At 40.5% G+C, this 26,215-nt stretch overlaps 3 protein-coding genes across 3 annotated transcripts; 2 read left to right on the top strand and 1 right to left on the bottom strand.

Annotated features, from left to right (window-relative positions):
- Positions 1-531: 531 nt before the first annotated feature.
- LOC119657182 (endocuticle structural glycoprotein SgAbd-2-like) lies at positions 532-1,201 on the top strand. The gene is made up of 2 exons (XM_038063972.1): positions 532-658; positions 754-1,201. The coding sequence occupies exons 1-2, from the start codon at positions 647-649 to the stop codon at positions 1,141-1,143; spliced, it is 402 nt and encodes a 133-aa protein (XP_037919900.1). The 5' UTR covers positions 532-646; the 3' UTR covers positions 1,144-1,201.
- A 12,157-nt stretch (positions 1,202-13,358) lies between these two features.
- LOC119657162 (endocuticle structural glycoprotein SgAbd-2-like) lies at positions 13,359-14,376 on the top strand. Its single transcript, XM_038063945.1, has 2 exons — positions 13,359-13,517; positions 13,872-14,376. The coding sequence occupies exons 1-2, from the start codon at positions 13,440-13,442 to the stop codon at positions 14,265-14,267; spliced, it is 474 nt and encodes a 157-aa protein (XP_037919873.1). The 5' UTR covers positions 13,359-13,439; the 3' UTR covers positions 14,268-14,376.
- Positions 14,377-21,538: 7,162 nt separating this feature from the next.
- On the bottom strand, positions 21,539-22,506 carry LOC119657316 (pupal cuticle protein Edg-78E-like). The gene is made up of 2 exons (XM_038064175.1): positions 22,358-22,506; positions 21,539-22,035 (listed from the first exon to the last, which is right to left on the bottom strand). Exons 1-2 carry the CDS (start codon positions 22,367-22,369, stop codon positions 21,643-21,645), a joined length of 405 nt encoding a protein of 134 aa, XP_037920103.1. The 5' UTR covers positions 22,370-22,506; the 3' UTR covers positions 21,539-21,642.
- Between the last annotated feature and the right edge of the window lie 3,709 nt (positions 22,507-26,215).

Genomic DNA, 26,215 nt, shown 5'->3' with positions numbered 1-26,215 from the left:
GATATACCTTACGGGCTATGTACAAATGGGATAGTTCTGCAATCAAATATACTTCCAGAGGAAACAAACAAAACCTTTGATAGATAAAGCACCGAGTTTCCGGTTTTCGACTTGTTTGAGTTTCCCATGAGTTTTCTTATTTTATTTATATGTGTGCACACATGACTAGAGAAAGGAAAATATTACTTTTGCATAAAAAGGTGGTAGTTTCTGATTTTCACTGCTACTTCCCTTTAATTGTGAGAATCGCACCTTTGCTGCACAAAATGAAGATATGAAAAAACTGAAAATTGCTCATTTTTGGATCAAATATCCAGTATATGTACATATATATAACATATAAACCTAAAAACAACACTCTTTTAAATAAGTAAAAACTTGGGTTTGATATTTGCGACCCACATTTAAAAAAATCTGAACGCACAATTTTGTGGTGTTTTTTTCCAAGTATAAAGTGAAATGTTATTGCATGTCGTCAGCTCCTTAGGTAGGAAGACCTTTCAAAAAAGTACATCGAACCATCCCATATTGAAATATGTAAATAGATCTGATTTAACTTAACTATAAAAGACGGCAACATCGAACCTATCGTTGTCAGTCAAACATCATCATTTCACTTTCAAAGACATCTTTCGCCAAAACCAACATGTTCAAATTTGTAAGTCTAAAAGGTCCAATTGGATCACTAATTTCCATTCACGCATCACATACATACTTCCCATGCAAATTTGATGCATCAATTTCTTCACACAGGTCGTTTTTGCCGTAGCTGTTACGTTGGTCTTTGCTCAGCAACCACAGCATTATCTCAGTCCAGAAGGAGCTGCCGAAATCAAAAGTTACGCAAGTGACATCAGCCCAGACGGATCATACCAATACGCCTATGAAACCACCAACGGAATAGCTGCCCAAGAACAAGGTGTTGGAGGCCGTCAAGCTCAAGGAGGCTTCTCTTACACTTCACCTGAAGGAATTCCAATTCAAATTGCCTACACTGCTGACGAGAACGGATTCCACCCAGAGGGTGCCCATTTGCCAATCCCTCCACCAATTCCACAAGAAATCTTGAAGTCTCTGGAGTGGAATGCCGCCCATCCAGAAGAAGAGGACCCACAATACGAAATCGCCTCACGACGTCTTTGAATTGTTGAATTTGATAGATTTGTAAATAAAACTATTTATTAGTCACTTTTTATAGAAATTCGCTGCTTTATTACTCACAGTTTTGGGGAAGGCTTTTTTCTTCGTCGCTTAAGACGGTCACCGGCCGGTTGGACTTTCGCAAGTGAAATTTAAGAATAATGGGGCAATGAGTAATCGAAAACCTTTTTGAGAGCGGTCAAAGACCACTGAGTTTGAATAATATGCAAAACCGGCACAACCATGAATACGCCGCGTACATACACATTCTGCGTTAGCAACTAAAGTAATGGCTGAAACACTGCATTATGTAAGCCTCTTTCGAAAAGTGAACCCGATTTTATTACTAATTTAATCTAGTTTCTGGCCGGCTTACTTTTGCCATAATTCGCGGTGAATTTTTATCGATTTCGGGAGGTATAAACTTCGACCTTCATCCCACTCCCAGAGCAGGAGAATTTTCAAACCTGATACTTGATGCATGTGGAAATGAGTGGGAAAGAAGTTGCAAGAGTGTAATTGTTATGCATAATTTAAAACCTAATGATCCACACACAAGTCGATGTGCACATGGAATCCGCGGATCAAATTTTGTAATGAACATTTCACGCTTCTTCTGATATATGTATATTACTCGCATGCTATACATATTTTACGGAAATGTGGAGAATTTAAATTTGAGACAATTAGCTATGAATCGTGCCTAACTTCGTTTTCATTTCATGCATTTGTATATCACTTGATGCGTGGGCTGAACTAAAAGGTTGACTATTCACATTCGACCACATTCTAGATTTTACATTGTAGATTTTGCATATATGTACATATGTAGATGCTTTCCAATGAAAATAAGATCACTGTACTCGAATTTGCTTGTCTTTCCCGCGGGTGTTATTGGAATGCCTTCTACTTCCGTCAATCGAATCCGTGAAGAAGTAACGATACCTTCAGCTGGCAGATCGAATTTATTGAGACTCTTTTAAACTCTTTCAGAAATAGCCTGCATATTGCAGAGACTAAGCTCATATGCATAACTAAATAATACTTCCGTTTCTGAGGCGTGGTCGCCAATTACTTATCAAGATTTTGTTAAATTCCCTTAACGTACAAACTCACAAATAAACGGATATTTTCACAAAACACGGGGTTTCTTCTTTTTTTTCTTCAGTCTTTGTCCCGTTCACAAGCGGGGTCGGCTCGTCGTGATCGGTTTCGTCATTTGGTTCTATCGAATGCCTGATCTGGGTGCAATCTTGAGGCTTTTGAATCCCCATCCAGCGTATCAAACCACCGTTGTTTCGGCCTGGCTTTTGGTCGTTTACCATCGACTTCGATGATCAGACCAATCTTGGCAAGTGAATTGTCATTAGCACGAATTGCGTGACCATACGATCGAAGACGTCTACCTCGCAATTTTTCCACAATCGATGCAACCCCATAACGATCACGGATATCCTCATTTCGGATGTGATCAAAACGTGTCAAGCCACTATTCCAACGCAACATCTTCGTCTCCATTACCGCAACAGGCCATTCATTGTCTTTTATATTCGGCCAACACTCAGAACCATAGAGAGCGACAGGACCGACGACACGTTCGTTTATACGTCCATCACAAAGAACACCAGTTGTGAACGCCACTTCATCCAGGTTGCGGTAATGCGTGAAGCAATTTCATAACACAGTTCACCATTGGCTGATAGCGTTGACTCGGGGATTATGGGTTAATAACTTTTTTTATCAACTTTTCTGATATAAAAACAATTCTCTTAAAATTTCTTAAAAATTAGAACCATTTTTTAGTAAATACGACTTTAATAAATTCGAATATATGTCAGCGCTCTGGTCATTGTGTGAAAAATTCAACAAACGAATTGCATAGAATTTTGTTTTAAAAATGGTTTTTCGGGTACCCAAACATCTGATATGTTGAAAAGGGCATTTGGCGGTAATGTTTTGTCGAGAGCCAGTGTTTTTAGTTGGTGCAAATTGTTCAGAAAAGGCGGAGAACTATTGAGCATGATCAGCGTCTTGGTCGTCCTTCCACGTCTACTGATGAGAACGACGTCAACCACATAAAGTATTTAGTGCTCAAAAATCGTCACTTGCCAATTAGAAACTTTGTTGACATTACCAACGTATCATTTTTTAGATTTCGATTTTAAAGGGCCAATTAGGCCTCAGACACGTCATTTGGTCTTCATCACGATAGTGCACCTTCGCACACAGCATTGGTTTTCCGTGATGTTTTCATCAAAAATTCAACCCATATCGTACCGCAGGCGCCCTATTTGTCCGATTTAGCTCCATTTGATTTCTGCCTATTCCCCGAACTGAAATTACCATTTGTTGGCATCGTTTTGACTCTATTGAGAAAATTCAAACCGCATCGAAGAAGGCCCTAAAGTCGATTCAGGAAATCGATTTTAACGACTGTTTCGAGGACGGGAGAAAACGTTGGCATAAGTGCATGGCATTCGGAGGGGATTACTTTGACAAAGAAATAAATTTGGACGATTAAGTAAACCGCTTTTGTTTCATTTACTCTCCAATTTGTGAACGGCCTGCCGTGACACGCACCATATCACGGCTTCTCCAAGCTCGCCTCTTCTGTCTAGAATTAGGCCGCCGGGGAGTCGTATGTTCTCCCCATACAAGCAGAACGAAAGGTAATACCTCCGACCAGAATGGCTCATTGTGCGCCATAAAGGCTGCCTTCGCGTCCTATGACAATGTTCTAGCATCCCATTGGACTGCGGCATGGTATGCGGTTGTTCGCTGGCGTTTGAATCCAAGAGCCACCCGAGCTCTGAGAAGAGATTAGATTCGAATTGTGTTTCCTGGGTAGAGCACCAAAGTGCGGGGAGGACAGGGAGAGGGAGGGGAGGACAGGGGAGGACAGGGAGCTCAAGACATGACTGTACTGTAAACCACCGCATAAACCCATCAATGATCGTGAAGCAATACTTGTAGATGGGCGAGTCTCGCAAAGGGCTTATAATGTCAAGGTGTATGATGTGGAATCGCTGCTTCCTTCCTGGCATGCCTAATTACCTGACACTTTCAGCATGTGGTGCACTCTATGGCCCAACAATCCATGCTCTTGTTCATGGACGAAGAAATATTTGCTGGAGACTAATCGGTTCGCTTTCTGAATGTCCGGGTGCATAAGATCGTGCGTCGAGTAAAACACTTCCATACTGAAAACGACCACAATATATGGCTTAGTTCCTTTTTTGCAAATCTCGCAGTAAATAGAGACCGAAACTTGTATTTGGAGCCTGACTTCATGCTCTGAGGAACTGCGTCATCCTTGTGGGTTGTAGCGATCGCCGAAAAATCGACTGCGGCTAGGACATTGTTCTTGAGGATCCGAGACAGTAGTCTTTACAGGATACATGTTGAATACCCAATGTTAACTGGCTTATGTAGGCTAAGTGCCGAAATTAGCGAGGACACGCTTTGTTGGGCTTTTGTCTTAAAACAAAAGTTAGAGGTTTTTGTTCCATCGGGGCTACCTTCAAAGGAAAAACGAAAGTACTTGATGCCCAGAGACGTGGCAAGAAAATCACGACCATAGACACTGTAATTCCGTCGAACGCGAATCAACTGTTTTGAAAAACCTAACGATTGCCAGCTTTGGGTCACCACCTGATGAAAGGCAGCGCCTACGTCGATGTCGAAGGCATCGATGAACATTGTTAGGAATACCAAAAGTGTAGCGTCTACCAGCTGTTCCTCGGTGGTTTTAAACGCTTCAACGACTTCTCGAGACCACACAGTCACTCATAATTCTTTGGTCCAAGGACTAAAAAGGAAGGCATTAAGTAAAGCCTGGTCGTGAGCGGCTTTGGGCACAGAACGACGGTAGAAGTTTATCATAGCCAATAAGCTTCTAAAGTCTTTGACCGTAGGCCAAGTAGACGAAATAGAAGTCCGAATTTCGTAATACAGAGTACCGCATTGCATTGGTCAAAAGTCGGAAACTCCCGAAAACTCAAAGAGTCGGAAAAGGTGTGCAAATTTCAGTCTTTAGAATACACAAGTTTGCGAAAAAAATTTTGAGTACTAGCCCAAATGACGTACCTGCAGAAATTAGATAACGGCAACTTCTTCAAGCAAATAACAAATCCTCTACCAGAGTCGATTAAAAGAGTGGAGAAAACCATAGGAGAATGTCTTGGTCTTGTCAGGAACATAGCTGCCTAATCCCTCTCTCTCTAAGTTCAGAATACAGCCCAAGGTATATAAAAATGGTAACAAAATACCGAGATTATCGCGAACACTAATTCCCCCACCTACAATATTGCGAAATAGCTACTAGAAGAAGTCAATGCTCTCAGTGATTACCGTAGCAAATATGCTGTAAAAAACAGCTTCCAAGTGGTCAAGAAGCTGAAGGATGCTAAGATTAGGCAGCGTGGAATTCTAGTTTCGTTTGATGTAGAAGCACTTTTTCCGAGTGTACCCGTCAAACAGGCCCTACACAATCGCGAAACGTGGCTTAACAAACACCACAGCTCGACCCAGGAATAGAGACAAAATTGTCAACATACAAAGCTAGCGTCAATATGTATGAGTGAAAACAACTTCACCTTCCGAAATGAATATTACAAAGCCACCACAGGCACGGCAAAGGGTAACCCACTTTCCCCTCTACTAAGCGAAACGTTTATGGCAGGTCTGGAGGAACTAATGGAACATCGTTGGATGATGCCCACCTTTTGGGTTAGATATGTTGATGATGTACTACCCATCGTGGACAAATCGCTGTTGAATGGGTTTCTAGAAACAATCAATCAGCTCCATAAAAATATAACTTTTACCATGGAGACTGAACAAATGGGAGAAATACCATTCCTAGACATCAAAATAATTAGAACCAAACAAAACTTTGAGTTCAGGAAGCCCACAGCCACACAACGAGTCATTCCTAGCAGCTCTTTCCACTCATACCAGCATAAATTCGTGGTTTTCCACAGCATGATACATATAAACATCCCCCTAACCAGACCAAGATATATTAAAGAACTAGCTTATGTAAAAGACACCGCTAGAAAGAACAGATACAGCGCCAACATTATAGATGCAATAATAAGGAAGAAACTGGTTGTCAATAACAGGGAGCAATTGGCGTCGTTGCTAAGCACGAAGGACAAGACAACAATGAGACCCAGCATTACATACAACTCGTTGTGCCCCAGGATCACTAATGGGTTTAAATAATTTAAAATAGAAGCAGTCCCAACAAGCAGACATGCGCAACTTACAACTCGACTTAGGAGCGCAAAGGACCCGAAATATAGGAAGGAAGAGAGTGGTATCTATAAGAACACATGATTGCAATGCACCAATATATCTATAGGCCAGACTAAGCAGTAGGTAAAAATACAATTCGAGGAACAACAAACGAACGAACTAAAGGAAGCGGAGCTGGTGGCAAAAAACCCATCACAGCATGTCAAGCCTGCAGTCACACAAATAGTAGGTAGCGGCCATAATATTTACTGGGACAACGTGGGTATTATATAAAAAATGCGTCCTTAAACTAGACTAGCAACGCAGAGCATCTTTTTCACGATGTCTGAACCAATAAAACTATAGTCCAAGTCAAACTAATAAATTTTTGCATTTGAATCGTTATCCAAATAGTTCAGCAGCATTTTTAGGAAGATCCAGATATCTCAACAATCCATTTGTCTCTTCTTGGGAGAGCAATTATGGTCTAGTGTCATTTTCAAAGTCAGAACTTGAGTCCTGATCGTTCTGACTTTGTACTTTACCTTCATCTAAGTCTTATACCTCTCCTAACGTAGCAAAGGGACATGGCACCAAAGTTTCTGCATCGTGGAGATGTACGTTATAACTCATGTCTTTACTGATACTGCATTCGGCTCCTTTCATCTCAATCTTAACCTCAAGTTTGAAAATTAGCTGACTAATATTTCCCTTTTCTTATTTACTTTTGGTTAGAGTTCATTTAGCAAATTCGTTTCATATGATGCAAATACTACATATGCTGTCAAGATCACATAACTTAGACAAGGGAAAATCTGCCAAATGAGAAATCGCATTTTGAGATAAATCCTGTCGTCTTATACATTTTGAGATATCATTTTCGTTTCCAGCACACCAAATTACATAAGAATCAGTTGAAATTATTCAAACAACTATCCTGACTTACGGCACCACTCCATCTCAGGCAGGGTCTACCTCGTCTTCTTTTTCTACCATACATATTGCCCTTATAGACTTTCCGGGCTGGATCATCCTCATCCATACGGATTAAGTGACCCGCCCACCGTAATCTATTGAGCCGGATTTTATCCATAACCGAACGGTCATGGTATCGCTCATAGATTTCGTCATTGTGTAGGCTACGGAATCGTCCATCCTCATTTAGGGGGCCAAAAATTCTTCGGAGGATTCTTCTCTCGAACGCGGCCAAGAGTTCGCAATTTTTCTTGCTAAGAACCCAAGTCTCCGAGGAATACTTGAGGATTGGCAAGATCATTGTCTTGTACAGTAAGAGCTTTGACCCTATGGTGAGACGTAATTGGTCGCCTCCATATTTAACGAATTCGGCTGTAATTCCACCCATTTATGTTAATAATATATATTTGTATGGTTGGGGTATGGGGTATAGCGCGTCAACCACAACTACTCGCCATCGTTCGCTGTTATAGAAATGCCCGTCAACATTCCACCACGACTTCCCGAGACGCCCGCATTCCTCCTCTACTGATCAACGCCAAGTGCCTTTAAGGCGACCCACTCGTCGGCCATCTAGGGAAGCCAACGTAGCCCGCCATGCAATTGTCGCCTCTCCTTATAGTGTGACCTATTCACTTCCATCTTTCGATCACAGTGCGCACGAGTGGCAGCCCTTTGCACCGACCAATTTCTTCGTTTGAGATAGTATCAGGCCAGGGTACTTCGGTGATACGACCCAAACGGGTACTGACGGAAGCTTGAAGCTTTTCGGTAACAGTGTAGTTCACATCCCAGGTGCTGCTACCATTTAGTAGCCCAGAAAGAACACTAGCAGAGAATAGTCTGAACTTGATTTTGGTGTTGAGATTCAAATTTTACGCATGAGAGCGTTAATGCGTCAGGCAACATCCAGTTCGGTGCCTGCGTCGGCAGAGGCCACGCCTGCTAGATACACAAATTGATCGACGTCTCCGATGATCTGCCTATCAATGCATATAGAGAGCGCCTGAGGAGTCAGACCGCAGAACTGTAGTTTTGTTGGTGTTTATATTCAATCCAATTCTATTTCCCCCCTCTATTCAAATCTAGAGCCATTTGGACAAGTTCAATGACCCGGTGAGCGAACAAACAAATGTGATGAGCGTAGCCTAGGTGTTCGAGGAAAAATATCATTGTCAATTGAACTCCTCCATGCCCTTAGGACAAGGTAGTATAAAGAACGGCACCGATAACAAGAAGAAATAATATCGGTGACAAGATATAACCCAGGCAGACTCTGCTTTGGAACCCAAATTCCCCTGAGATTTTGGCTCGATACAGCACGTAATATTTTGCGTCAATTTGTCGCTCTGATACCCCTCCTACGTAGAGCACTCCAAATACACTTTCTGCCCATGCTATCGAAAGCTTTCTCGAAATCAATGAAGAGCGGGTACAGCAAAAATCCAAACTCAGGATACTGTTCCAAATGATTCGTAGAGTGTTGATGTGGTCAATGTACATAGTAGGATCCGGAACGTAAACCAGCCGATCAAGCTTTTAAGGTGTTCCTTGATGCGTTCCAAGATCTAGTATCTTTTCGACGGTAGGGAGCACGCAGATACCCGTTTAGTTGTCACACTCAAAACTGCTCTCCTTCGTTCGGATCTTGACGATTATCCACTTCTTCCGCTCTCTGGGAAAGGTCTGGGAATCGCTAGATTTCCGTAAAAGTGGAAGTAACAGATCTACAATAACTGCAGGTACAGCGATAAATAACTCTGCGGGGAGACCACCAGCTTAGATTTAGTCCGTTTGAGTACATTGGTGGCCGAAATGATTTCTCTCCTGTTTGGAGGAACAGTTTATATTAGCGTGTTACAGCGACGGACGGAGTTTTATCCATAAGAAGAATAACTTCACCGGATATGATACGACTAAAAACTGTATTCTCTCCACCTCTTCACTTATTTATTATCGCTGACGTCCTTCACTAGACCGTCAAAAGGTTTGCCGCCACCGCAAATATATTAATAAGTACTTGTAAATGTAATAGAATTCTTACAAGACTTAAATTGGCTTCCTTGTGCCTTATGGTAATAAATATCGATGAAAAATATACTCGTAGATTAAGGAATCTTCCAGAAAGACCACGCTTGACATAGAACAAAGTCAATATGTCTAAAAAGGAAAATGGAACTTTCCACTGAAGAAGGAAATAATAGCTCCGTGTTTTTACATGAAGCTGCTAATCCAGAAACTCCTAAACATTTTTTATTAATAAGGGATATAAGTGCGCCAAGACCTAACACGTTACAAAATGGATGCGATTCCCTGAGTTTGTTTTAAGGATTGCCTGCCGAAATGGCCTCAATCGATAGGATATAAAGGGCAAAGGGTATAAAGAGGTGATTATGCCCTGTTAAAAAATATCCAGGAAAGATTTTGGAGGGAAGCAGCACTTCATGGAGATAAACTAGTAAAGAATGTCTGGGAACACGCTAATGGCAGTGCCAAGGCAAGAAGAAAATTCTCAGATACATATAAGAATACTGACACCTGTACTACAATTTTATGCTTTTAATCGCCATTTCATGTCAATTTGAGGTAAGTCCACTTGAATTTCAAAACCTTTGTAAAATAACTATCCATTTATGGCTCTCACCCACATAACCTCCATCGTCAACATGCATGAGGTTCTTTCTTATCGATGCGTCTGTTTTCGTTGGAAAAGCGATTACACAATGTCGATTCATTCATGAAGTTCATTACAAGACAATTCCGATGCACAATGCGGCACGGAAAAAAGTTCGTAAAATTGAACTTTTGCGATGCGTAACAGGTAATAAATTGTTGACACTTCACGTCATTTGGAATATGGCGGCATTTTTCGCTTGAATGTAATTAATTTGAATGGATTTCTTCTGAGAAATGTGGAAGGTGCTACTTACGTTGCAAGTACTAATTATTAATGTCACTTGCAATAGTCCCATTGCTTCCATTCATAAAAATTGAATTTGAACCGGAGGCATGTGCATTCTTAATGGCAAGAATCCCCGAGAACTTTACAAACAGCCCGTGCATGCCGAACGTGTGACGGTTTGGTGCGCAATATCGAGAGCCGGCATTATTGGACCCTGTTTTTTAAAGAAAACGATAAGGCAATTACAGTTACTTCTGAGCGTTATATCCAGATGATTGAAGAATTTATCCTCTCTTAACTTGAATAAATAAATCCGAAGGATGTGTAGTTCCAACAAGAAGGCGCCACAGCTCACACGGCACGAACATCAATGACTCTCTGGCGCGATTATTATCTTCAAGGGGCGATCTTAAGCAATGCTGGACAGACTTAGCAAATCCTTGATGTATACTAATCGCCCGCTGAAAACCAATATTTGTGCTGCTATCGCTGCACCGACACGGGCACACTGGGCGAAGTGAAACAAAATTTTCAATTTCGACCCTCTCAAAATATTGTTCCACCATGTCATCTGGCCCCCCATGAAGAAAAGAAGACGTGGCCCACTCGTCGCCTTGGTACCAGAATCAGCTCAGGACTAGTCCTTCCCCGTCCATCCGCGCTTTGATTGTGCCCCCTCCCTTATTAGCCCGTTAGGCAGTTTAGGTCTCTTGCTGAAGAAATTTTCGGTGGTATCAACTCGCCTCAAGACGTCACATCTCTAATATAGTTGTTTGTTGCGGGTGGGTTTAGTTTTTTTTTGTATTATTAAACTCTGTGAAAATCTCTGCTTCCTGACAGGGAGCTAATATTTAAGAACCAAGAACCCTGGCCCTAATCTTGCCAAATTGCTAGCATTCGGGTTAGCTCCAGTACGCGCCGTCCCGTTCTTCATATTATTTCGCGCAGTCGATATTTACAACTGGCAAAACCTCTAACGGGTTTGATTGGTTGACAGCCTTGATGACCGTGGGTGCCAAGGTGATGCAACACCAACTCTCATCGTAAAATAGGTAACGATCAACGCCCACATCAGAACACAACAATCCTTGCTTAGCATAGCTTTGATTCGAATATCATCTACACCATGTCCACAGTCAGTATCCACGAACACCCCCATCGCGTACTCACCTTTCAGCTTTCTCTTAGAAAGGACACTTTGGTACAATACGGGGAAGCACCTAAGTAGAATTCTGTCTTGGCAGGAGTACCACAAGACCCAGTGCTGGATCCCATCTTATGGAACTTAATGAAGGCTGCTTGTCCCCCCGTGCTAAAGGCGGCTATGATAATCAGCTCTGGTTGTGATTAGCGTCGTGCAACTACATGAAAATGCCAAAGTCTAAGTTAAGGAAACCATCAGGGCGACAAAAACGTGACAGAAAGGGGTCGAACTTGATCTAAGGGAACCAAAGTGTGACTACATCGTCACTCCAAATCGGTTATTAAGCATTTGGAGTTTTTTCTACAAAACTTAGAGAAATAGATTCTTCTGGATACTCTACCTATGAAAATCAAAGAAAAGAATCCACTGGGCAACTTTAATATGGTCTCATAGACACTGTTTCAATAATAGTTAAAAGATTTAATAGATCCAGTGCATTCAACTGATGAAGCACTTCAACACTGATTCTCCACGAATTATAATTCCATAGGGCAGATAATGAATTGATTTCTCAAAAAATGCAGAAGGTTAGCACTTATTTACCAATTGTGTAACAGACTAAGTTTTCAATTACAAAATTACAATTATTATTATACAAACACTGAAAACGTGAAGTTTTTACCATACATATGCACACTCAAGAAAAGAGAACTCATCGCAACTAAGGAAATGATCCACATTAATCGTGAATGCAATTGAAAAGGGAGGGAAACTTACTTAAATCGAATAAAGTTCAATTCGATTTAGATTTAATGAAATTGTCGAAAAAAATAAGCGTATTAATAGCATTATGGATGCAAAAGAGATTTAGGTCTTCTGACGTGTGCGTAACGAACAAATTTACATCAAGTCAGATACATATCTCAAAAGCAACGATTACTATCGAGTAAAATCTGTATTGAATAGTATTTTAATTGCATAAGATGGATTTGTTTGGTAACTTCCATTTGTACCAGAACAATATGCACAAGAATGGCCCAAAGAGAAGGAAATTTCTTAATAACCTTGAATGAGATCAAACCCGAATTATAAGTTCTGAACCAGAGAAGTTTTGGAGATGGTACAAAGTATGCTTAGCAATAGAAAACAACTTGATTTACCTTATGGAATTGTGCAGATACGAGTCTTATTATTCATAACGAGAGAAAATTCTGTGAAATCTTAAGAACGCTTTCAACAATGAGTACTAAACCATGTCGTACCGGCTCAGTAATGCAAATCATTTTCCATTCATTTACAAAAGGCATTGGAATTCTTAGTGAAATGAACCAAAAAGGAGGAGGAAGCCAAAAGTAATTAATTAAAAATTTGATATGCTTCATTGAGCAGAATTTGTGCTTGGTGTGAAAACACTAATGCCCATCCATTGTTGTGCTTAGCAATTAAGTTAGAAATAAGTATATAATTAAGTTACAAAACAAGCAACTGAAGCTAACTCTATAGTCATAATGTTGATTTTTTATCAGTGAAAAATTCCAAATGCACTCTCCTAAGGACGACTCTGCAATATTTTAACATTGAGATGGCTAAATTTGAATACTTGGTCTAGAAAAGCGTAAAATCGTTCACGCCTCAAAAAACAGCGGCCGCTAATCACCAAGGGCTCACCTGGTGCAACCAAAACCATCCATTCCAAAACACTGAATACAATGCAATTAAAATTCATGTTGGTTGCTAATATGAAGCATCAAATTAAATAAATGCCATTATCAAGCTTCCGTGAATAAAGCATATAACCTTATCCGCTGAAGAAAACAAGAGCAAATCATATTTTGTAATGTTTTATGGTAAAATTAGGAGTCATTGTTATTAAAATAAAAGCATAACGTACAACACATACACATATAAGCGTCCAGATATTGCAAGCTGTATATTTTTATGTAAGGAAAATGCAAACAATTTGTAAAGAAATCATTTGGAATTATTTCACCTGTGAAATAAATAGATTTAAAGAAATCGACATATAAAAAGCGGCGTTGAATGCACCACCATCAACAGTCTCACAGCAGCTTTTCATCTTGGAAGACATTTACAGTCGGAATCATCATGTTCAAATTCGTAAGTGAAATAATAATAATTGGATTACTTTTTCGATGAGGAAATCATACCACTACGCATAGTGTTATAACGCGGTCATTCGGAGTTCGTTGCGGCTGGCAGATTTTGGTCTTGAAATCGATCTTGAACAATTTAATCATCTCTTGATGTTCGCGGTGTGCGCTATCCCCTCAACCAGACTCTTAGTTGGAGGGTAGTGAGTCAAGGACACAAGTGGAAACTGTAGAATTTATTCGATTGTTTAGACTTGGTGAAAATAGTTGGAGTTGTTACATATTCGCTCTTTCAGAGAACTTGTTATTAATGAAGAGACTATAACATTTTTAACCAAAATATCATTCATTCTCCATTTAGATTGCTTTCATCGCATCTGTTGCAACAGTACTTGCACTTCCCCTTCATGATGCTCAGTACAACAATCCCGAAGCTGGGGCTGTAATTAAGAGCTATGGAAGCGAGTCACAGCCTGATGGATCCTACCGTTACGCCTATGAAACTTCCAACGGAATTGCTGCTCAAGAACAAGGCGTCGGAGGTCATCAAGCTGCTGGAGCCTTCTCATACATCTCCCCAGAAGGAATCCCAATTTCTGTTTCCTACACAGCTGATGAACACGGTTTCCATCCAGAAGGTGCTCATTTACCCGTTCCACCACCAATCCCAGAAGAAATCTTGAAATCCTTGCAGTGGAATGCGGCTCACCCAGAAGAAGAAGACCCACACTATGAAGAGGCTTCCCGACATCTTTAAATTTAGCAATAGCAAATGTGTGTAAAGTAATGCAAGTATTTTCTAATTATAAATCTGTTAAATAGAGCTAGAAAACCAATAAAAGCAAGCAAATATTACAATTAACTAATATCTGGTTTTTTTTTATTATACACTTGGGTTAGCTGATCTAATAATAATAAATACATTCCTTTGGGCAGTCGCTTCTTATTACTGAATGTATGTGCGAGTACTGGCAATTATAATCCTCCGAATGGTCTTCCAAATCTCTTTCTCAAAAATGTGAACAATACATTCCTCATCCCCTTATGGTTATTTCCACGAAAAGTTTGTTCAGCGCTACCTTTCCACATGGGTTGACAGAGGTTCGTTGACGTTCCTTCACAAAACAGATCATATTAGTCGGGCTGAAAACTACCGCCCGACATCGCTCTTTTATTTTATCTCTAAAATTCTCGAGAGTTTCATATGCAAATGGTTGGGTTTCTGGACATATAATCAGTCGGAATGTCGAAAATACTTCTACAAGTCTTCCTGATTTTCGCAATTAGCTTTACAGTATTTTTGAGGGGATCACATGATAGGCCTGTCCGCCAATCACTCAGATTTCTGTCAGTAGGATGGCAAATACCGACCGTCTTATATTCTCCAAAAGGACAAGCCATTTCACGCTCTTATATGAGAGATAGAGCCTTCCTCTAGACCCCTTTTCTGTTTTTTAACCATTCTGATGTATAATATATTCGGTGCTCTGAATTCTCAATTTGTACATTAAGGAACCATGGTTTCTGCCGACGGTAAGACCGAACTGGATGTTCTTCGATGTGTTAACAACTTTAGTGTCAACAAGTTGACATTGTTCTCTGCTAATGTTCTTTCTTTGTCGAGTATCATTGCTACTCAAAAGCTCCAAGTTTTCGACGTATCCTCAGAGTACGTTGGTTTGATACTATTTCGCACAAAGAACTTGATCTCTGCACAATATAGTTACCCGTGAACGAATTGATGCGAAGGCGGAAGTGGCAATGGACACATTAAGGATGAGATAATTACATTGCTGGCTGCGCCATGCAGTAGAACCCACTCTTCCAAGTTGACTGACGAATAGGTCCCCCCAAGAGCACTTCGCTCAAAAGAGTAGAGGTCGGGCACGTCGGAAAGTCCCGGAGGTCTCCATGTCAAGATAACGATTTGCTTCTACCTGTTTGTTCCCAAGAAAGTTCTTATCTAGAATGACTTTCAGATATTTCACTTCTTCCGAAAGTTTGAAGGTATTCCTATCATCTTAGAATTTTAGTAGTCATCCTTTCCAGACTTTGATAAGAAAGCAACTTTAACCATCTGCCTAGATAGAGACACATGGTTCAGAGCTGGTTTGAAATATATTACCTGGATGTCTGACAAGGTGCTCTATACCCTCGTTTAGCGTCGTCTTAGGTTAAGTGATGGTCTAAGGGTAGTGTAGCAGCCGGTGCTTTTTAACTGGATACCACCGCTCTCGCATTGTTCAAATTGTTTGTTGCTCTCCGATATAAGGTACTCGCTCATCATGGGAGTTTATGGAAGCTGGCTAAGAGGGTCCAATTTGATACACTCATTCCTTTTTGAGGACCCTATGAAGCCTTGGACTCTCCTTTCTGCCCTCCAGTTTCTCACATGGCTGCCTCTAACAACTTTGACATCAGGACGCAGGTTCTTGGTCCCTAGAATGTCTCATCGAAAAAGATTCCCCAACGACCCCCCCCCCCCCCCTTTTAAAAAACAACCTTGCTGCCAGGAGATAGGAAGAGGCTTTGGCATGCTGCAGATTATCTGACTTACCTTTATATCTAATGCGAAAACCACTGATAACTAAAGAACCTGCTGCGTCTATTGTGGATCTAATCGGGATTATCAACTTGTTCACACCTTTCGGCGAAAGTTCAGCTTTCTCAGGATATCGCCACTTGGTGGCGTACTAACGCCCGCAGTCAAGTTTCCAGGTCCAGTTGTTGTACTACCCTTTCTGCCTGTCCGTAGACACTGGAAGCAAACTTTCCACTAAAGTGGAGAGCATGTCTCCTACAGATTCCTCCGTAGAGGAACATAAATCTGGCAAGACTTCCAAAATCCATGTTTCGACTACGACCTGATTTCTCAAAGCGGCGAGTGCATTCGAAGTCTGTGACTCCTTACTACTTAAAGAGTTACAATCTATTGCTTTCATCTTCATGTGTAAAACAAAACCTTATTAAAGTCGATTCCCTGTCTGTCACACGCACTTTTGTCCAAAACGGCTAAACTAATCCGAACGAAATTTTGTGGATAGAAGGGAACTATGAAATCCCATCCATACAGTGAGTGACATAAATTTAGGGGGAGTTTAAAGGGGGGCTCCCAATACAAGGAAAGGGGGGATTTAAACAAATTTCGCCGGATGTAGTCGCGTAGGGTACCAAATTAAAGTTCTCGATTAGTACTTTCCGAAACTGACACTAGTTTTGGTATGAATTGCAAAGTGCGCGAGTAAGGAGTCAAAATGTACGCACTTAAAGTGAGACAGGACTCATTTTCGAAAACTTCCAACACAAAAATCCGAAAAAAATCAGGGTGGTGCGCTTAGATGAAATCTAGGCCTCAAAATATGTCCCATTCTGATATCTGCGCAAATAAACTTACTAATAGTATATTACCAACTTCTAGAAATTTACTAGAAAACCCCCTTAAATTCATCCTAGGACTACCAAATTTCGTACCAGCATAAAACACCATATTTTGCATACACATGCCAAATTTCATAAAACTCTCGCCATTAACGCCAAAGTTACAACAGTTCAAACTTAGCAATTTCGCACGAATTTACTGCTAAAGCCATGCTGACGGCATAATTAACGAGAATAATTGACAGTCGAATGAAATATTAAAATTCCATTCATGAAGAATCTACTTCTCCCTAGCCCTTTTTAAGGTCTTGTTTGCAAAACACAACCTTATTAAAATCGGTTCATAGTCTGTCTGTCTGTCCGTCTGTCTGTCACAGGCATTTTTCTCAGAAACGGCTATACCGATTGACAGGAAATTTAGTGAGAAGGTGGGACCTGTGAACCGCCAGACATGTAGTGATTGATATCCTTCTACGTTGAAATTTAGGGGGGGAGGAGGGGTCCTCATGCATGTAAAAGGGGGGTGTACATTTTTTTTTCACCAAATATAGTCATGTGGGGTATCAAATGAAAAATCTCGATTAGTACTTTTCGAAGCCGGTATTGGTTTTGAGATTAGTTAAAAAGCTTTGTATCTGTTGTAGGTTAAAGTCTTCGCATTAGCTAATAATATTAAACCCAGAGTCTGAAGTGTGTGAGGTTGACTATTATCAATACAGGGCTTCCCATCATTTATTTAAATCGCTTTCAAAAACTAGAGGGCAATGGAATTCTTGACTATGTGACATGGAGCTGTCATGCGCTCGCCGATCCTTACATCTTCTTCTTTTTCTTCAGCCTTTGTCCCGTTCACCAACGGAGTCGGCTCGTCGTGATAAGTTTCGTCATTTTATTTAACCAAATGCCTGATCTGAATGTAATCGCGAGGCCTTTAAATCTTCATCCAGCGTGTCAAGCCACCGTTTTTTCGGCCGGCCTTTTGGTCGCTTACCATTGATTTCGATGTTCAGACCAATACTGGCAAGTGATTTCTCGTTAGCGCGAATTATGTAACCATAGCAACGAAGACGGCTCACTCGCAGTTTTTCCACGATCGGTACAACCCCATATCGATCGCGGATATCCTCATTTCGGATGTGATCAAAACGTGTCACGCCACTAGTCTAACGCAACATCTTCGTCTCCATTGCGCAAGACGCCGTTCATTGGCTTTTATAGTTGGCCAACACTCATAAGTGTAGAGAGCGGCAGACGGACGACATTGCGGTAAATTTTAGATTTGAGAAGTTCGCTAATGCGTCGATCACAAAGAACACCAGTTGTGGAATGCCACTTCAACCAGGTCTCATTAATGCGTGAAACAATTTCATTACCCTGTTCTTTATTGGCTGATAGCATTGACCCAAGATAAATAATTCGCTCAGTTCTGGGGAGGTTACAGCAGCTAACAGCGTTGAGCAATTTAAATGTCTCGAGTCAATGCAATGGCTCCCCATACATGTGAATGAAGGGTGCAAATTTTTTTTTCACAGAATGTAGCCATGTAGGGTATCAAATGAAAGGTCTCAATTAGTACTTTTCGAATCTGGTTCAATATTTGATATTAGATGAAACATAGGGGAGTGAGGGTTCAAAATATGACCCACAAAAAGTGTAACAGGTCTCGTTCTCAGAACCTATCCAACCGAAAAATCTGAAAAAAATCACAGTGGTGCATCTCCACGAAATCTAGGCCTCAAAATATATCCGGTTCCGATATCTGCACAAATAAAGTTAATAATAGTATATTTCCACATTTTAGAAATTTACCCGGCACCCGCCCCCCCCCCTTATGTTCATCCCAGAAGTACAAAATTTGGGAATTGGGTCGCAGAGGATTTATTTTGTTTTAGTTTTTTTAGTTATTTGCCAACCAGACATGTGTGCATGTGTAGGTATATAATATATGCGTGCTAATGAACTTTGCGGGTAGTGCCTAATTCAAATAGATATAAGAAGTAAATCGGAAATATGGGTACGATCAATTTATATACGTGCATATATGTGTCCAGTATTCGGAAATAGGCAGTTTGTTTGTTTAGGGTGAGCGTAATATCTATGGCTGTAATATGTAGGTATGTCTCGTAGTTTGGAAAAATATGAAGGATTATGTTGGATTTGTAGCTATATACGGACAGAAAAATGTGCGTTGAAGTTTCTCACATAAGATGAACACAAAACCTTTATACCCGAAGCGTGAGCTTCCGGTATTCCGACTTGTTTGTTTTTCTTCTTGCGCGTGGAATTGTAATGCGGTTTCTTTCAAGAATTGCATTTCCATTCATTTTCTGATGTTGTTGCTCACAACGGTGTGTTATGGTTTTGCGTAAAACAAAATCTTATTAAAATGAGTTTACTCTCTGTCTGTCTGTCTGTTTGTCTGTCTGTCTGTCAAGCGCATTTTTCTCGGAGACAATTATAGCGATTAACACGAAATTTGGTTGACACATACAGTAAGATACATAATTCTGCGTGGAATTTAAGGGGGCCCATACAAGCAAAAGCTGGGTGTAAACTTATTTTCTATCAAATATTGTCATGTGGGGAAAAGGTCGCGGTTAGAACTTTCCGAAACCGGTCTTAGTTTTGACATATGTTGGAATGGTGGGGATTGTGGGGGGTCTAAAGTGATCATTTATTTAACGGGTCCATTCTCAGAAACTACTCAACCGAGAAATCTGCTAAACACTGCGACTATATGGTGCTTCGGCTCCGAAATACCCTAAATACCGATATTTGTTCAAATAAAATTATATTACTATAATTTTTAGTAATTGTCTGCAAAACCCCCTTTAAGTTCACCCTAGCACCACGAAATTTCAACAATGTAGGCAGGATGAATTCGGTGGAAATCGCACTATTACTAATAAAATTATAATAGGCCAAAGTTGTGGCTTCTTTCCAAATTCAAAACTTTGAATGAATATCACCCGAAAGTGCATATTCTCAGAAATGCAGACTCAAATGTCTTAATAAAAGGCATACACAAAACCTTTCATACCTGAAGCGTCCAGCTTCCGGTTTTGATTTGATATGATTTGATATTCTTCTTATTCCTTGCGAAGGAATTTTTTAGCTTCAACAAAATGTTGAAATCGGATATCTCGTCGGATATCAAATTTAAAGTAGTAATCACTTCTGAAGCTTGTAGTCTCCAATAAGAAAAACCGGTGACTTTTAAAAACAGGTAGCATTTTTCCTCCCTGTTCCGATATAATCTCTGCATTTCATTTTTCAGGGGTCTATTTCGAGTCAGCTAAACAGTGTCCTACCTTAATGATCAGCGCCAACGAATCTTTCGAGGTGGGTTTTTTTCTGCCACTCAAACCAATGGCATGAATTCGAATCTTGTCGCCTTCTAGTCCTACATAAATTACAGTGGAGACGTAATCTCTTCTTGATTTGAAATAGAAAATCTGGAGTTGCTGAAAATGTACATGGCCTGGGAATCCAGCGGAAGCTTCAGTATGGTGATGAAGAACTATCGTTGATTTATTTCCTTTTTTAACGTTGTAGACAGTTTGTTTCGATATTTAATGAAATTCGCTTAAATTTCTGATAGGTCGTTGAATATCGTGCCCTTTCTTTCAGTATCTCGATTAAAATTAGTTTGTCGTTAATTAGAAAATTTTCAAGGGCTTTCAGATTGATTTTGCTTTTTGTTTTTAATTTTTGGAAGGTACAGCTGAATTAATCCATTGCAAAATGGAATATCCTCTGTTGACTTTCCTCTGTTTTCTTCTAATTCATAACTACATATTAACATAATTATGATATCTCTTGCACACACTTCCACACACCTACCGGCAACACGATGGCAATAATGATTAATATTGCTCCAAATTTCCGCCAAATTTTCCCAATGAACAACACAAAATTAACTCATGGCTTCAATTTACATGAATACCCCGACCCAAATTCTCAACATTTTTTTTTTACCGAGACAATAACAGCAATCTATTATGCATTTCCTCAAGAGATTTTTTTGCAGATAGAAGATTGAATCATTCCACGAATATTAATTTCACCCACTTTTCACTTTCACTTGAAACACTTGACAGTATGTGCATAATATGAACCGGAATCAGAAACTTGGTGCCTAATAGTTCCGCTTCCTAGTACCTCGGAGTATTAGTGTTGGTTCCAAGCTCCAACGTTGAAATTCACTTCTACGTACGGAAGATACTGTTTTCATTTAGGATATTCGTTATTGTATTCGAAAGTCCACCTCTCCAGCAGATCCTGGTTTTTGTAGTTGTTTATTGCAAAGATGTCCACAAAACTCGCTGATTGGAATTATTGAAACCTGTAATCATACACATGTGAGGATTATTATTGACTTCCGGTATTTACTCTGGGATTTAAACATCTTAAGCACCATAGGCAATTACTTACATAACGCATTCGCGGTTGAATCTGAAATGGTTGAATTGGATACAAATCACTTTGGGAGTTAACTTACATTAGTTGTGTTTCAAGTATTCGATCCTATTGATCCTATTTTCCAGTGAGAGGATAGCTTATGGGTTCTTGAAATAGGAAACAATGTTTCAGGCTAATCCATTTACTATTAGTCATAGTTATTCGTTAGTAAACAAAATTAAACAATTATTAACGGAATTAATTGGAAGTTTTTATTGGTTTTCTAGCTACAAATAACATATTTATAATAACAATTGACTTTCCCACTTCACACACAATTCCTAATGCTAAATCTAAAAATGTCGGGAAGCCTCTTCATAATGTGGGTCTTCTTCTTCTGGATGAGCGGCGTTATATTCCAAAGATCTCAGGATTGCTTCTGGAATTGGTGGTGGAACAGGTAAGTGAGCACCTTCTGGATGGAAACCATGTTCATCGGCTGTGTAGGATAATGAAATTGGGATGCCTTCAGGTGAAATATAGGAGAAACCCCCAGCAGCGTGATGTCCTCCAACGCCTTGTTCCTGTGCACTAATCCCGTTGGAAGTTTCGTATCCGTAACGGTAGGATCCACCATGCGAGTCACTTTGATAATTTTTGATTACAGCCCCACCTTCGGGATTGCTGTAGTGGACATCATGTAGAGGTAACGCAAGTATGGTTGCAACAGAAGCGATGAGCACGATCTAAATGTGCAGTGAAGATTATTTTAGTTTAATGTATACCTAATAAAAAAAGATAAATAATTTTGAAAGTATCTTCATCACAAGTAAATCCTTTGAAGGCACGCTTGGTACGCAGCCAGTGGTTCAAATTATTTATGCATGTCCTCAGTCCACTCCCTAGGCATTATTAAGCGAACCGTTCGCATCAAGTGATCACTTAGTTGGTGAAGACAAGCTTCAACTAGGCACATTGAACACAATGCATATTATGGTATACTCTGCTATGCGTCATGATATAATTTCCTGATCAAATAAGTAAATCAATTATTATTATTCAACTTACGAATTTAAACATGATGATCCCAACTGAGAATATCTTCGAAGGTGTAAAGCTGTGGTGAGACTGTTGATGATGGTGCGTACAACTTGGCTTTTATATGTCGATTTCTTTAAATCTATTGATTTCGCAGGTGAAATAATTCCAAATGATTTCTTTACAAAATGTTTTTATTTCCCGTGCATTAAAATATTCCACAATACAAGCAATATGGGGCCGTCTGTTCATGCGCAATTTTGCTTTTGAATTTAATCCAACCATTGTTTTCGGTCCTCGGGCGGTTGCTCTGAAAAACAAATAGCTTCAAATAATGCCACAGGTATGTATGAGATTCTGCTCTTCGATATTACTACGGTGTAATATATGCTATCTGAACCAATGCATTATCACTTTTGAGGTTTGGAAATGTCTTCACGACTTTGTGATGTGCGATGCTCAGTATTCTGAACGGTTTGACGACAAAATAAATCGAAGCGCTCATCCAGCCCAGTTGACATTAGAACGATTCCTCGGTTTGCTTGCGAACTTTATAATCTGTTTTCTAATACCACGCCAGGCTACTTTCTTATCATGTTGAAAAAACTTTCCTTTATACTGAATCAATCAAATACTCCGGGTGGTTATGTTTATTCCTCCTCTTCAGTTTCCTAGTTAGTATTTTTGCGCAAATTTGTAGCATTTAAATATGGTGTATGATTGTGGTTCGCTACGTGCTGTTGTTGTCAGTTAGCAAAAATGTGTTTATTTCCCTTCAGCGGTTTCCGAAAACCGTGCATTCTTTTTATACTGTTGTGTATATGTGTGACCCATTTGTCGACAAGAGGGGGGCGATAGTTCATTGCATCTTCCGCGCTGCAATTTTTTCAAGGGAGAAAGACTTCAGCCAGGCCAAGGTTACCCTCTTTAGTGTGTCTCTGATATCGAGGCTAAAATGGTTTCGGACTCTCCACGGACCTCGCCTCAGGCAACCATAATTATGGGGCAATACCTGGACGAAGGGAATATGCCTACCTCTTCCTTCACATGTTTAGTAATTTAGCACTTCTGGCATGTGATTTAGGGTCTGGCTCAAGAATTAATGTTTGTTCATGGACGCCCAGAGATATTTTTCTGTGACTAACCGATTCTTTGTTCGCATGCCTGACTGCTCTAGATCGTGGACTTGCGGAAATCGGCCGGAATATATGCCTTTGTCCATTGTGTTAGCACTCGAGATGTACTAAACGTTGAACCGAAGATAAGAAACTCCCCGAATGTGATAGAGTTGTGTTGAGTTGTGTAGAGTTGATCCTGAGTCTCTAAAGAACTGTATCGTCCTTCTGCAATTGCTTTGATATCTATGATACGTGACAAACCGTTAGCAATTACGTTATTCTTTCCAAACACGTGTTAAATGTCGGAAGTGTACTGGCTGATAAATCTCAGATGTCGAAGCTGACGAGGAGGCGCTTCGTTCGACCACTTTTCAAAGCAAAAGTGAGTGACTTATAGTTCATGAACATTGTGAACGGCCTACGGAAATACGGAAAGTGCCTTGTTGTAAGATAAGCGACTAATAACTCACGATCAAAGGTGTTATAGTTCCGTTGAGCAGAGTTCACCGGTTTAGAATCTCAATAGCTGCCAAACTCACTTTTTCACTTTTTGGTGAAGGGCAGCATCTATGACGATGTCTGCGGCATGGAGGAATACGCTCTACCTGCCTCTAGGAATCACGCAATCGGCAAAACCTACCCAACCAAAAAATCAAGATGTTGCCGTTGTATGGTTCCTAGGTTCCGAAATACCCTCCAGACTGATATCTGTTCAAATAAAGTTAATAATATAATAGTATATTACGAAAGTTTTTAAATATTACTATAGTTTTTAGTAATTGGCTGGAAAACCCCCCTTAAGTTCATCCTAGGACCAGCAGTGTAGGATATAACATAGAGCGTGATTCTACCAAGTTTAGTCGAAATTGCACCATTACTAACAAAGTTAAAATTGGTCAAATTTGTCGCTTCTTTGCAAATTCAAGACCTTGAATGTCAATATCACCCAAAAGTAACTATTCCCACATAATGTATGCATATATTACGTGTTACGTACTAATGGGACAAATGCATATCCAAATGTCTTTATGTAAAAAATTCACAAAAACGTACATACCTGAAGCGTTCAGCCTTCAGTTTCCCGACTTGTTCCTTCTGTCCAGAAAAGTAAGTGTTAAGGATCAATTTTTGTTGAGCGAGACTACGCTCGGTAGGGATGTTACAGAAGTTTTGGCGAAGTGTATGAATATTTGGGTGAGCAACGTCTTCAACCCATGGAAAGAGTATGGGTTGTGCAGGTTAAGGTTCTTCCTGAGGACCCGATGTAGGTTGTGGGGTCAATGAGAGATCTCTAGTGTAGATCTACCAGCAATTCGTAGTGGCACAGGACGTCTGCGCCTGAGACGGGGAAAGTCCTCAGACTAATGTCTAGCTGTTTGTAACCATAAATGTCGGTCGATGAGAAATTTACTGCCGTGATTTTTAAGGTTTGTATCGTTAATTTATGATTCCGACATCCACGTTTGTATCGGCCAGGTAGTGATGGCGGCTCAACAAATCATAAATTGTGGGGCGACAGGGTGTAGCATTTCGTATTGCCGTCGCCACAGTGGGAGCTGTCCAATTTTTGTAAGAAAAAGTACAGGTTATGGTACATTTCGTAGGTTTCGCAAAATTTCGGATGTATTAACACACTACGCCATATGTCAACGGTCCTGACCACCTTCTACCCGATGGCAGTTTCAGGAGGCGGATCTAGACAATGATCTCATCCTACTTCCTAAACGCAAAGCACCGACTATCTCTGCCAACTTAGAAACAGTCACAGCTAACCCTCCCACCGCCTGCTGCAACAGAGCCACCTGGACCTCCTAGGTTTTATCGGTGTTGGCAGCCAACGTGTCGAGAATCTTCAAATAATCACATGCGAGAATGCCCTGCGTTCTCGCCGAAATCCTTGCAGCCACAAAAATTGTAGCAGCTGGATGTTGGGTTCGTTACCAGCTGACTACTTCATTTCATGCAGCTGTCAGCATCGCGCTCGGTTACCAGGCGTTAGCTCTATCTGTCTGCTCCAGGCTTTTGTAGGAGCAGTACTCAAGAACGTCAGAGACCCGCCCAATTGTCTCCTCATCCAACCTGACGAGCATGTGGCGCCCATTGTAAAGCCTGCCATCAAGGTACAGTTTTGGCTGTCAGTTGCATCTGAATAGTCCGTATTTGACTAGCGGCCGTTAAATAGATGGGATGCAATTGTCTGTCAGTTTTACCTGTTCTGGCGGCCTTTGTTCGAATGAAAAATGATTCAGCAGCCGGCCAGATATGTTTGTTTAGGCTTTAGGCGAGGATTTCGTGTTTGTTCAGGCTGTGAGCGAGAATTTTCAAAGGCATCTTTATCGCTAATGAACATTTTCGATAAATGCTCACACATAAGAATATCTTAAACTCTCCTCTCAAGTCCTTCCACATCCAGAGTTGAACTAATGATGTTGCGGTTTTCCGGTACGTGGATGGTGTATTCGGTTCAGCTGATGAGCGGCTACATTGCGGCCTCTTCCGGCGTAACTGACAGGCCGATCATGATAGCGGGCACAGTTAGATATTAGACACCCACCACACTCCGCCTTGCCCCTCAAGGGGAGAAATCAATGCGGGTACGCACGATTTCAAATTGTTTTGCCCTTGAGTATGAGCGAGATGTAACGAAAATCCGATCAGCTGTGTTTGACATACCGCCCGGACTTGCCAATGTATAATCGGCAAGTTTTTGCTTATGTATACGTGGATACATGAAACAACTTTTTGCTAGATGGGTGAACCCGGCAGTAGT

Source organism: Hermetia illucens, chromosome 5 (genome assembly GCF_905115235.1).
Source record: "Hermetia illucens chromosome 5, iHerIll2.2.curated.20191125, whole genome shotgun sequence".
In the NCBI taxonomy this organism is placed as follows: domain Eukaryota; kingdom Metazoa; phylum Arthropoda; class Insecta; order Diptera; family Stratiomyidae; genus Hermetia; species Hermetia illucens.
This window is presented reverse-complemented; position numbering and strand designations above follow the sequence as displayed.

Bases quoted from the DNA above. Each gene is read 5' to 3' on its own strand.
- LOC119657162 (XM_038063945.1), top strand. From the start codon at position 13,440: ATGCACCACCATCAACAGTCTCACAGCAGCTTTTCATCTTGGAAGACA. The intron at 13,518-13,871 runs GTAAGTGAAATA...TTCTCCATTTAG, and splicing joins GAATCATCATGTTCAAATTC to ATTGCTTTCATCGCATCTGT.